The sequence below is a fragment of the Schistocerca nitens genome, chromosome 1, assembly GCF_023898315.1.
Source record: "Schistocerca nitens isolate TAMUIC-IGC-003100 chromosome 1, iqSchNite1.1, whole genome shotgun sequence".
NCBI lineage: Eukaryota > Metazoa > Arthropoda > Insecta > Orthoptera > Acrididae > Schistocerca > Schistocerca nitens.
The window spans coordinates 1219314577-1219326630 of NC_064614.1; the positions used below are offsets into that span (position 1 = coordinate 1219314577).

Sequence of the window (12054 nt, forward strand, 5' to 3'; positions counted from 1 at the left end):
TCTAGAGGTTGGGCGCGGAACTACACAGACGTCGTGTACAGTAATTATGATCGCACAGCACTGCACTGACACACGCGCACACACCACACACAAACACACCGGCGAGCTTGAATTAGCGCGCGGCAGCGTCGCTACATTATAATACATCTGCGTTCAGCATAGTATTGTATTGATATTCTGCCGTTCTGGTAACGAAAGTGGTGCTAAATAAATAGTTATTTTATCTAGAACTACAACCCCATCCATTAAGTTTCTTAAGTATCAAATAATATAAAAAGATGTATTTTTTTCCTTTAACGAAGCCGAATTTGTCACGGAATAAAAGGTTATGTAATGAAAATTGCTAAATCACTTTGTGTTCTTCCTTTTAAGCACATAGGCTTTTTGTCGGTCCAGGTACTCTAAAAGTTATATCATTTTTCGCTTTCAGATATCTGGTCTCTCTTGTGGAAGAACTTCCAGTGGGAAAAAATGTCGAAGTTATCATGGGCTATTTCCAACGTGTAACGAAAAGAAAGAAAAATAGTAAAAATAAAGGCAAAAAGGCGCAAAATCGTGCACTCCACAAGTACAACAGGAGTGAACGCTAGAAAAATGGGTTAACTTCTAATATTAGCAGACAATGTCGACAAAATCGACGTCCCTGACACTATTTTCAAAGTCCAATTTTCTTCCCGAGAAACCTTACAATTGACGTCTCGTTCCATTCCACAGTGTTGACAGCTTGTGTGAATATCGTCATTTGAAATGCATTGCGGAAAGTTTTAACGTTCCATTAAGTCAAGTGCGAATCGGGTTCTATGTGTTGTTTCTAATTTGATAGTTGTTTATCGTGATGAATATTCGTTAGATGCACGTATTTATTGTCCATGTTGATTTGTTCAAACGCTCACTTGTTTTTACTAACTTGATATAAACCTCTGAAATCTGCATTTTTTATTTCTGCTCCCATGGCAAAACCAAGCTCTCGTTAATGAGAATTTGGCGATAAGCGAACGAAAGGAAATATTGCGCAGTCATTAGCTGACATCATACACCGTTCAGCGGAGGGACAAATTTACTTTCGTTTTTTTTTTTTCACAAACAGAACTTCAACCACATTCTCTAGAAGAAAGGTTTAGACAAACAAAATGTACTTACTGTGCAGTGAAAGAAATACTTACGCGTATCTCAAAGTACCTGGACGAAATAATTTTGTTTTAGTGAGTAGTAACGGGTTAAGGAATTTGAAGTGCCGCTGTGAACTCCATAGACTTTAAGCTAAACTACCACAGACTCTATGCCTTAATATTGCTCCAAGAATATCTTCGACATAGTTACGTGTGATGAAATTCTTTGTTTAAATGTATGTAGCATAATCTGCGCTCTGTTGACACATACAAGTGATTTGTGTATTGTGGATGTACACTGTGGTTAGAAACTGTTAGTTTCTGTGTTTTGGCAACATCTTATTTTTTTATGTTGTAGCAGTTAATTTGCTGAGTGTGTCTGATATAAGTAGTGTTTTTTTGATTTTTCGTCGTGTCATTAATCTAACGAGCGGATATTCCCATCTGGCGATCTCGCCAGGACAGGATCTAATCTTTAGGCAGATGGTAATGCAATATGATTTTATTTTAGTACTAAAATGTATCGACATTTTTGATGCGGGAGTGTGTTTCATTCCTGTGAACTGTAGTTGTTATCAGTGTAACTTGATATCCGACGCTATTTGTTTTTAAGTGGTGTATTGTATCTTTCTGTGTACATTTAACGCTATAATGTTATATAGTGAACTTTATATTTGATTGGGTGTTTAGTTTGCTAAACAGCCTCAACTAGTGTCATTAAGTTGGAAATACTGAAGCAAGTTTTATTGCAGTGTGACGTTATGTGCATTGGTTCTCGGATGTATCAACACTACCGTTTTGCGCGGTTTGAACTGCTAAAATAACTCACTGCTTTATAGTTGAAACAAGAACCACCAGGCTAGTTTCAATTTTTTTTTTTAAATTTAAATATTGACCTATTGTATTGCGCAGCAGGAATGCTCCGCTTGGTTCATGACAGCTGTGCCGACATCCTGTACTGATGCATAAAAAAAACAAGAAAGAAATGTTATCTGTTATAGTTAAAGTGTTTAATAAGATACATTATTATTTTGCAATTGCTTGTGATCTCTTCCACTTTTTAAACTCGTTCAAATCACATTGCATCTTGATTTCATATATTTCATAAGCAATTATATTGTAATAGAAATGTTCGAATTTTCAATTAACTCATCGATTCATAAAAATTTATTATGAAAACGTGTCCGCGAAATTATGAATTGACTTCACAACGAGCACTGTTCATTTCGGTTTTTTAGAGATTGCGACCAAAGTTGCGTCACGCGTAAACAACTTGCATCAGTAGTCTTTTACGATATTTCTCTCAATTTATTTCATTTGCCACATTTTATCTCGTCCTGTTACGTAGATTTTCGCGACGTTTACATGATGTCGGTTAAGTTTCTTTCAGAGTAATTGTTATTAGACCTAATATGACCGGAACACCATAACTGCTCCCAGATGATGAAAAAAACCTTCGAAATGTGTTGTAAATAAAAAAAAAATTTAGTGGCTATTTACGTTCTATTTTATTTATATGGTAAATAGTCAGTCATGGAAACAACCTACCAAACAAATGTATATTTAAAATTACTAACATTTCTTGCGAAATTCTTCCTCTCAGCTTCTTAGTTGAACTGAATTTTTTCGTATGTTACAGATTATTGTGCTTCTATATATGACACGGTGTCACATAAACATGACGTGAATAATCTACAGATAATGATGATTAATATTATCTGAAATTTTTTGTGCGTGGAATGTAGTCAAAACTGATATTGAATTGCTAAAAACATGGCAACAGTCCTTGAACAGATGTCTGCAAAGCCAGAAGTTAGTGCAGATTCTCCAACATTGACAAATGACATGCCAATGAGTGAGCCTCATGATTATGCATCAATACGTGCCAAGGTAACTAACCTATTTTATTAACCATTCAGATTGGAAATTGAAAAGTGAAGGTAAACAATGCAAGCCATTGGAATATTATTTGAAATATGGTATCATATATTTTGCAGATGGTGTCTGGGATGTTTTTGTATGTTTCAGTGGGTCATTTGACCCTGACAATAACAGCTGATGTCAGCTTTGATCCGTGATGTAATGATGATGTGACTTGTGGCATCATGCGTACACACAGACAGAAAGAAAGCAGGATACTGCCAACATTAGTTTTACCTCTGTATTATTTTTTGAAATAGATGTTGTGGTGACAAACTGATTTGTTGTGTAGCCCCACGTTTCAGTTAGGTTGAATGGTTACAGTTTATGGTTTGGCAAAGCCTATAGATGTGATTTTGTGAGAATAATTAAAATTCTTGTTGTGACGTGTATGTTATAGATATTGGATCTCACTACTCATTTACATCTGTCTTTTTCATGTCGTCACTGGTCAAAGCTGACAGTGTGAAATTCATCAATTAACCAGTTTCAATTCTATTACAGTAAATCATATGTTTTGCTTAAAACATGTTGTTCACTTCCTGTAGGTGGTGGCTTGGATTGTATTGTTTATTATGAAGTTGGCAAAAGGTGATCACTGGCAGCTGGCTATGCTGTTGCGAAGCACAAACAGACATAAACAATAGTAATCTACAGAGTTGTGACACCATTTAGGTGTTGCCATAGAGATGTGTACAAAATTGTAGTGCTTGATTGCTTCGGGTAGACACTCAAAGGAGCTGCACCAAGTCCACTACAACAGCCAGGGATCTCCATTTACTGACTACTGTAGACATACACATGTGTAGTGTAGATGGTTACTTATTGAGGGCTGTGTTGTATGCTAAACGTACATACATTTTTTTGTTTTTTTGTGTTGTTGTGGGTGCAGTCTGAACTGTACCAATGCCCAAAGCCCTAGATTATTTGGGAATATGACAGATGAGTTGTGACTTGGTGAACCCAATGAATGTATCTTGACAATCTCGTGTTTGATTTTTTCTGTATATACATTGCACGTTCCATAGTTACATTTACAGCTCTGATCAGAATCAATGTTTTTCCAATGTGGCATGATATTTTCTAGTTTTTAACATGTTCAATAGAATTAACCCTTGATGCACGAGATGTGGTCTCTCAGACCACGCAACAATCTTTGACCTCACTCTCCAAGGTCACTTCAGATGGATTACATTTTATACTCCCCCTTCTTTCTGTAAGTTGAAAACAAACACAACAAAATTTTATTGCTTTGTCAACAAACAAAGATGATGCATTGTGAACTACATGTCTGTTTTTTCCAGTAGAGTACAAAATGTGTTAACACAGATGTGTCAGTTTTAAGAATCCTAAGTTTGATGAAATTGTTAGCCAGTGGGGGTAGGAAGAGATTAGTGATATAGATCAAGAAATAGGGGACGACTTTGCAGTTGCCAGTGATCTCAATTCAGCTAGTGAACGAGAGTATGATTCAGAGGAAGAACTTCAGGATAGTGGTTATTGGGACATTCCTGTTTCTTCTGAGCTAGATGAGGATCATCTACACAGAAAGAATATTGCTATGACAAGAATGGTTTCAGGTGGTCAAGGGATACTTGCTGATGTTGAATTTCAGGGACATTGAGGCACATTATTGTCTTGCAGCTTCCTGTTCTTCATACCCCTGCTAGAGGTTTCGGGCCATGGAGCCTGAAGAAATCTGAAATTTACTGATTGATGACACAATGGTGGAGAGAATACCACGATTCACTAGCCTCAAACTTGATTGTGAGTGAGTACAGTGGCGAAGTGCAAACGTCACAGGTATGAGAGATGTGGATATGATTGAATTCAAAGCTTTTTATGGCCTCCTCATGTATACAGGATGTTACAAAAAGGTACGGCCAAACTTTCAGGAAACATTCCTCACACACAAAGAAAGAAAATATGTTATGTGGACATGTGTCCGGAAACGCTTACTTTCCATGTTAGAGGTCATTTTATTACTTCTCTTCAAATCACATTAATCATGGAATGGAAACACACAACAACAGAACGTATCAGCGTGACTTCAAACACTTTGTTACAGGAAATGTTAAAAATGTCCTCCGTTAGCAAGGATACATGCATCCACCCTCCGTTGCATGGAATTCCTGATGCGCTGATGCAGCCCTGGAGAATGGCGTATTGTATCACAGACGTCCACAATACGAACACGAAGAGTCTCTACATTTGGTAACGGGGTTGCGTAGACACGAGCTTTCAAATGCCCCCATAAATGAAAGTCAAGAGGGTTGAGGTCAGGAGAGTGTGGAGGCCATGGAATTGGTCTGCCTCTACCAATCCATCGGTCACTGAATCTGTTCTTGAGAAGCGTACGAACACTTCAATTGAAATGTGCAGGAGCTCCATCATGCATGAACCACATGTTGTGTCGTACTTGTAAAGGCACATGTTCTAGCAGCACAGGTAGAGTTGCTGTTGTTGTGGTCTTCAGTCCTGAGACTGGTTTGATGCAGCTCTCCATGCTACTCTATCCTGTGCAAGCTTCATCATCTCCCAATACGTACTGCAGCCTACACCCTTCCGAATCTGTTTAGTGTATTCATCTCTTGGTCTCCCTCTACGATTTTTACCCTCCACGCTGCCCTCCAATACCAAATTGGTGATCCCTTGATGCCTCAGAACATGTCCTACCAACCGATCCCTTCTTCTTGTCAAGTTGTGCCACAAACTCATCTTCTCCCCAATCCTATGTCAATACCTCCTCATTAGTTATATGATCTACCCATCCAATTTTCAGCATTCTTCTGAAGCACCACATTTCAAAGGCTTCTATTCTCTTCTTGTCCAAACTATTTATCGTCCATGATTCACTTCCATACATTGCTACACTCCTTACAAATACTTTCAGAAACGATTTCCTGACATTTAGATCTATACTCAATGTTAACAAATTTCTCTTCTTCAGAAACGCTTTCCTTGCTATTGCCAGTCTACATTTTATATCCTCTCTACTTTGCCCATCATCAGTTACTTTGCTCCCCAAAAAGCAAAACTCCTTTACTACTTTAAGTGTCTCATTTCCTAATCTAATTCTCTCAGCATTGCCCGACTTAATTCGACTACATTCCATTATCCTCGTTTTGCTTTTGTTGATGTTCATTTTATATCCTCCCTTCAAGACACTGTCCATTCCGTTCAACTGCTCTTCCAAGTCCTTTGCTGTCTCTGACAGAATTACAATGTCATCGGCGAACCTCAAAGTTTTTGTTTCTTCTCCATGGATTTTAATACCTACTCCAAATTTTTCTTTTGTTTCCTTTACTGCTTGCTCAATATACAGATTGAATAACATCGGGGACAGGCTACAACCCTGTCTCACTCCGTTCCCAACCACTGCTTCCCTTTCATTCCCCTCGACTCTTATAACTGCCATCTGCTTTCTGCACAAATTGTAAATAGCCTTTCGCTCCCTGTACTTTACCCCTGCCACCTGCAGAATTTAAAAGAGATTATTCCAGTCAACATTGTCAAAAGCTTTCTCCAAGTCTACAAATGCTAGAAACGTAGGTTTGCCTTTCCTTAATCTTTCTTCTAAGATAAGTCGTAGAGTCAGTATTGCCTCAGGTGTTCCCATATTTCTACAGAATCCAAACTGATCTTCCTCGAGGTCGGCTTCTACCAGTTTTTCCATTCGTCTGTACAGAATTTGCGTTAGTATTTTGCAGCCGTGACTTATTAAACTGATAGTTCGATAATTTTCATATCTGTCAACGCCTGCTTTCTCTGGTATTGGAATTATTATATTCTTTTTGAAGTCTGAGTGTATTTCGCCTGTCTCATATATTTTGCTCACCAAATGGTAGAGTTTTGTCAGGAATGGCTCTCCCAAGGCTGTCAGTAGTTCTAATGGAATGTTGTCTACTCCTGGGGCCTTGTTTCAACTTAGGTCTTTCAGTGCTCTATCAAATTCTTCACGCAGTATCGTAACTCCGATTCCATCTTCATCTACATCCTCTTCCATTTCCATAATATTGTCCTCAAGAACATCCCCTTGTATAGTCCCTCTATATACTCCTTCCATCTTTCTGCTTTCCCTTCTTTGGTTAGAACTGAGTTTCCATCTGAGCCCTTGATATTCATACAAGTGTTTCTCTTTTCTCCAAAGGTCTCTTTAATTTTCCTGTAGGCAGTACCTATCTTACCCCTAGTGAGACAAGCCTCTACATCCTAACATTTGTCCTCGAGCCATCCCTGCTTAGCCATTTTGCACTTCCTGTCTGTCTCATTTTTGAGACGTTTGTATTCCTTTTTGCCTGCTTCATTTACTGCATTTTTATATTTTCTCCTTTCATCAATTAAATTCAATATTTCTTCTGTTACCCAAGGATTTCTACTAGCCCTAGTCTCTTTACCTACTTGATCGTCTGCTGCCTTCACTCCTTCATCCCTCAAAGCTACCCATTCTTCTTCAACTGTATTTCTTTCCCCCATTCCTGTCAATTGTTCCCTTATGCTCTCCATGAAACTCTGTACAACCTCTGGTTCTTTCAGTTTATCCAGGTCCCATCTCCTTAAATTCCCACCTTTTTGCAGTTTCTTCAGTTTTAATCTACAGGTCATAACCAATAGATTGTGGTCACAGAGTCCACATCTGCCCCTGGAAATGTCTTACAATTTAAAACCTGTTTCCTAAACCTCTGTCTTACCATTATATATTCTATCTGATACCTTCCAGTATCTCCAGGATTCTTCCATGTATACAACCTTCTTTTATGATTCTTCAACCAAGTGTTAGCTATGATTAAGGTAGAGTATCCCGTATGAAATCATGATAACATGCTCCATTGAGCGTAGGTGGAAGAACATGGGGCCCAATCAAGACATCACCAACAATGCCTGCTGAAACGTTCACAGAAAATCTGTGTTGATGACGTGATTGCACAATTGTGTGTGGATTCTCATCAGCCCACACATGTTGATTGTGAAAATTTACAATTTGATCACGTTGGAATGAAGCTTCATCCGTAAAGAGAACATTTGCACTGAAATGAGGATTGACACGTTGGATGAACCATTTGCAGAAGTGTACCCGTGGAGGCCAATCAGCTGCTGATAGTGCCTGCGCACGCTGTACATCGTACGGAAGTAACTGGTTCTCCCGTAGCACTCTCTATACAGTGACATGGTCAACGTTACCTTGTGCAGCAGCAACTTCTCTGATGCTGACATTAGGGTTATCTTGAACTGTACAAAGAATTGCCTCGTCCATTGCGGGTGTCCTCGTTGTTCTACGTCTTCCGCAGTCACGAGTCATAGGCTGGAATGTTCCGTGCTCCCTAAGACGCCGATCAATTGCTTCGAACGTCTTCCTGTCGGGACACCTTTGTTCTGGAAATCTGTCTCGATACAGGTGTACCGCGCCACGGCTATTGCCCCGTGCTAATCCATACATCAAATGGGCATCTGCCAACTCCGCATTTGTAAACATTGCACTGACTGCAAAACCACGTTCGTGATGAACACTAACCTGTTGATGCTACGTACTGATGTGCTTGATGCTAGTACTGTAGAGCAATGAGTCGCATGTCAGCACAAGCACCAAAGTCAACATTACCTTCCTTCAATTGGGCCAAATGGCGGTGAATCGAAGAAGTACAGTACATACTGACGAAACCAAAATGAGCTCTAACATGGAAATTAAGCATTTCTGGACACATGTCCACATAACATCTTTTCTTTATTTGTGTCTGAGGAATGTTTCCTGAAAGTTTGGCCGTACCTTTTTGTAACACCCTGTATATCTGTTTCTACATTGGACACTTCTGCTCTTTGGGTGACAGATGAAGCAGGAAAGGATATTTTTTGCAGCATTGTGAGCCAAAACAGATTCGGCATCCTGTTTTTGAGCCTCCATTTCGATGACTGACAAGATAGAGCTGAATGAGGGGCAGTTGAACCAGCAGCAGCTAGCTATAGCTGACATTTTTGCAAAATTTGTAGAAAATTGCCAGGTAGTTTGGATGTGCTACCATTGATGGAATGTTAGTGCTCTTCTGAGGGAAGGGTAGATTCAAGGTCTGCATTCCTAATAAATCTTGCAGATAGGCAGTAAATATTCAGAGCCTAGTTGACTCCTAGTTTTCTGAATGGCTATATTTACAGAAGCAAGGATTCTAATAGAAAAACTCTCTCAGCAGAGGATAAAAACTGTTCCCTCTCCACTCAAATGAAGTCAACTGCAAAATGTGTCAAAGCCTTTAGGACGACTATGCAATGCTTCATAACAACAAATTGCCTCCGTGAGCATGAAGTCACAACTGTTTACGTTAGATTAGTTTTAGCAGTCACAGGCGGGCTCATGCGCATGTGCAGTTGACTCGCATTTGAGTGGTAGATTCTCCCGCTTCTGGCTACAGGAATGTGGCTGTTGGCTGTGCAAGCAGTCACAACAAGCGGCTACATGCTACCGGGAAAAGCGGGTGCCAAATTCGTATTCTTGAGGAAAAAAACTTGTTTCACAAAATGCCTAGCATCCAGTGCACGTTTGTCTATCGTTTATTCATATGATTTTGCAACACTTCCCTGTTGGTTTTTGAACATTTTTGAACACATTTTAAGTTGATTTCTGAATGAATCATAAGTTGATTTTTGAATGCATGTATAGTGTAAGTGATGTGTCTGTCAGGAGAATCCTCGTCACATCTAGAAATAAACTTTCCGCAGACAGAAGGGGACGGGGCTGCATGAGCTGAGCGGAGTAAAGCTGAATGGATGAATGCCAATTGCTGTCTGATTATGTGGTTGATTGGGTTTGCAAATGATCAGCATTGTTATAATTACTAGTGAAATCCATAGATTCATACTACCAGAATGGAAATAAATGACTGACAGGAATAACAAGTGAGAAAGATTATGTATTATCTTCTCGGTGTATCCAAGAAAATGAAATTTTGATAGAAGATTTTTGGCCAGATCGCTACACTAGTAAGAACCAGTAGTACTGTCCCCTGCTTGCAGCCACTTAAGTTCTATTCTGGAAGTAACGCGGAAAACGTGATGTACGAACACGTAATAACGCATAACCTGAAAATAATCACGGGATGACTAAACCTGTGATTCTGGCAGGGTTAGTGAATTTAATTGGTGTACAAAATTTGACAATAATGAGAATAGCTACAGAATTGGTGATGACAAGATTGTTTGTTAGAATGAGGAAGGAGAAGAAATGGGGATATAAAAATTTCGTAATACAACTATCTCATGCTTGAGAAACTGGTGCATATGAATGAAATGTGAAACAGGAGGCCTAATAGGCATTTGATATTGGTACTTTGTGAATTATATTCTGTCATGTTATAAAGATGGCAATTTGTGCCAAAACAGTCTTGGTTATTTGGTGTGTGTTACAAAATTGCTGCCATATTAGAAAGGCCTATTTTGTTTTATCTAGCAGACAGTGACAAAATAGACGTAATCCGATCTAGAAACCACACCAATCTTGGGTATTATTTGTGTTAACAGCTTTTTCAGTATTAGATAACGGCATTTCGATTTTTCATATAGCAAAATGTTTGATGAACTTTGATGAGTTAGTAGACTTTTTCGCAGAAAGGAATGCATGTAAAGCTGTAGCAAGACTAGAGAGAAAAAAATGCTAGGAGCTAAGGATTGAAGAAATGTGTAATTTCTTGCTTATCTCTTGTCTTTATTGCTTTTATGTATCCTATATTTAATTTTATGTTACACAAAATAGCAAGTTATTAGCTAATAGGCAATAAAGAGTTCAGACTTTCTGAAGAGTTCTTGTTCTGCCGATTACAAGTAATCCCATCTGCTATTAATTGCGAGATTTTTTTTTAAGAGGGGCGGGCTGTCAAACCGGCCGACTGGGAGCAGGAGAGGCACCACAGGACATTTCAATTCCCACTGTCCTGAATATAGTTTGATGGCATCCATAACAAAATATACACATTTTAATATCACAGAGCGAAATACAGTGACATGCGGTAGAAGAATGCTTTATGAAGAGGCGTGGCCGTGCACTTTGGCGTACCTAAGACCAAGTGATATGTATTACATTTCCTCAAACGCACGTTTTATGTTTCAGACTTTTCAGAAGGATGTGCACTACAAGAAGAACATGTTTTTGAAAATTAGATTTTTTTTTTTTTTTTTTTAACTATTGACCCGGTTCGCAAATATCGTAGATCCGGAGCTGATGTGCAGAGCAGTCTGAGTTATAGTGGGTAGTCTCCACATGACCCGTGTTTACATTTAGTGATTTCACTGTTTCCCCTTTGTTTACTCTCACGTCAAATGAAAACAAAACGGATATCTGTGGCCGGGAGCTATCAAGTGAATTAAAATACATTCACATAATTACGGAAGGCTAAAATACACTCCTGGAAATGGAAAAAAGAACACATTGACACCGGTGTGTCAGACCCACCATACTTGCTCCAGACACTGCGAGAGGGCTGTACAAGCAATGATCACACGCACGGCACAGCGGACACACCAGGAACCGCGGTGTTGGCCGTCGAATGGCGCTAGCTGCGCAGCATTTGTGCACCGCCGCCGTCAGTGTCAGCCAGTTTGCCGTGGCATACAGAGGTCCATCGCAGTCTTTAACACTGGTAGCATGCCGCGACAGCGTGGACGTGAACCGTATGTGCAGTTGACGGACTTTGAGCGATGGCGTATAGTGGGCATGCGGGAGGCCGGGTGGACGTACCGCCGAATTGCTCAACACGTGGGGCGTGAGGTCTCCACAGTACATCGATGTTGTCGCCTGTGGTCGGCGGAAGGTGCACGTGCCCGTCGACCTGGGACCGGACCGCAGCGACGCACGGATGCACGCCAAGACTGTAGGATCCTACGCAGTGCCTTAGGGGACCGCACCGCCACTTCCCAGCAAATTAGGGACACTGTTGCTCCTGGGGTATCGGCGAGGACCATTCGCAACCGTCTCCATGAAGCTGGGCTACGGTCCCGCACACCGTTAGGCCGTCTTCCGCTCACGCCCCAACATCGTGCAGCC

At 40.0% G+C, this 12054-nt stretch overlaps 1 protein-coding gene across 1 annotated transcript in view; it reads left to right on the plus strand.

Annotated features, from left to right (window-relative positions):
• Positions 1-1347: 1347 nt before the first annotated feature.
• LOC126201425 (GTP-binding protein 1) overlaps positions 1348-12054 on the plus strand; it is a 136507-nt gene continuing 125800 nt past the window's right edge. Inside the window, exons 1-2 of the mRNA XM_049936785.1 lie at positions 1348-1595; positions 2749-2999. Of these exons, the coding sequence (XP_049792742.1) occupies positions 2883-2999 (117 nt within the window). The 5' untranslated portion in view covers positions 1348-1595; positions 2749-2882. The remainder of the gene's footprint in view (positions 1596-2748; positions 3000-12054) is intronic.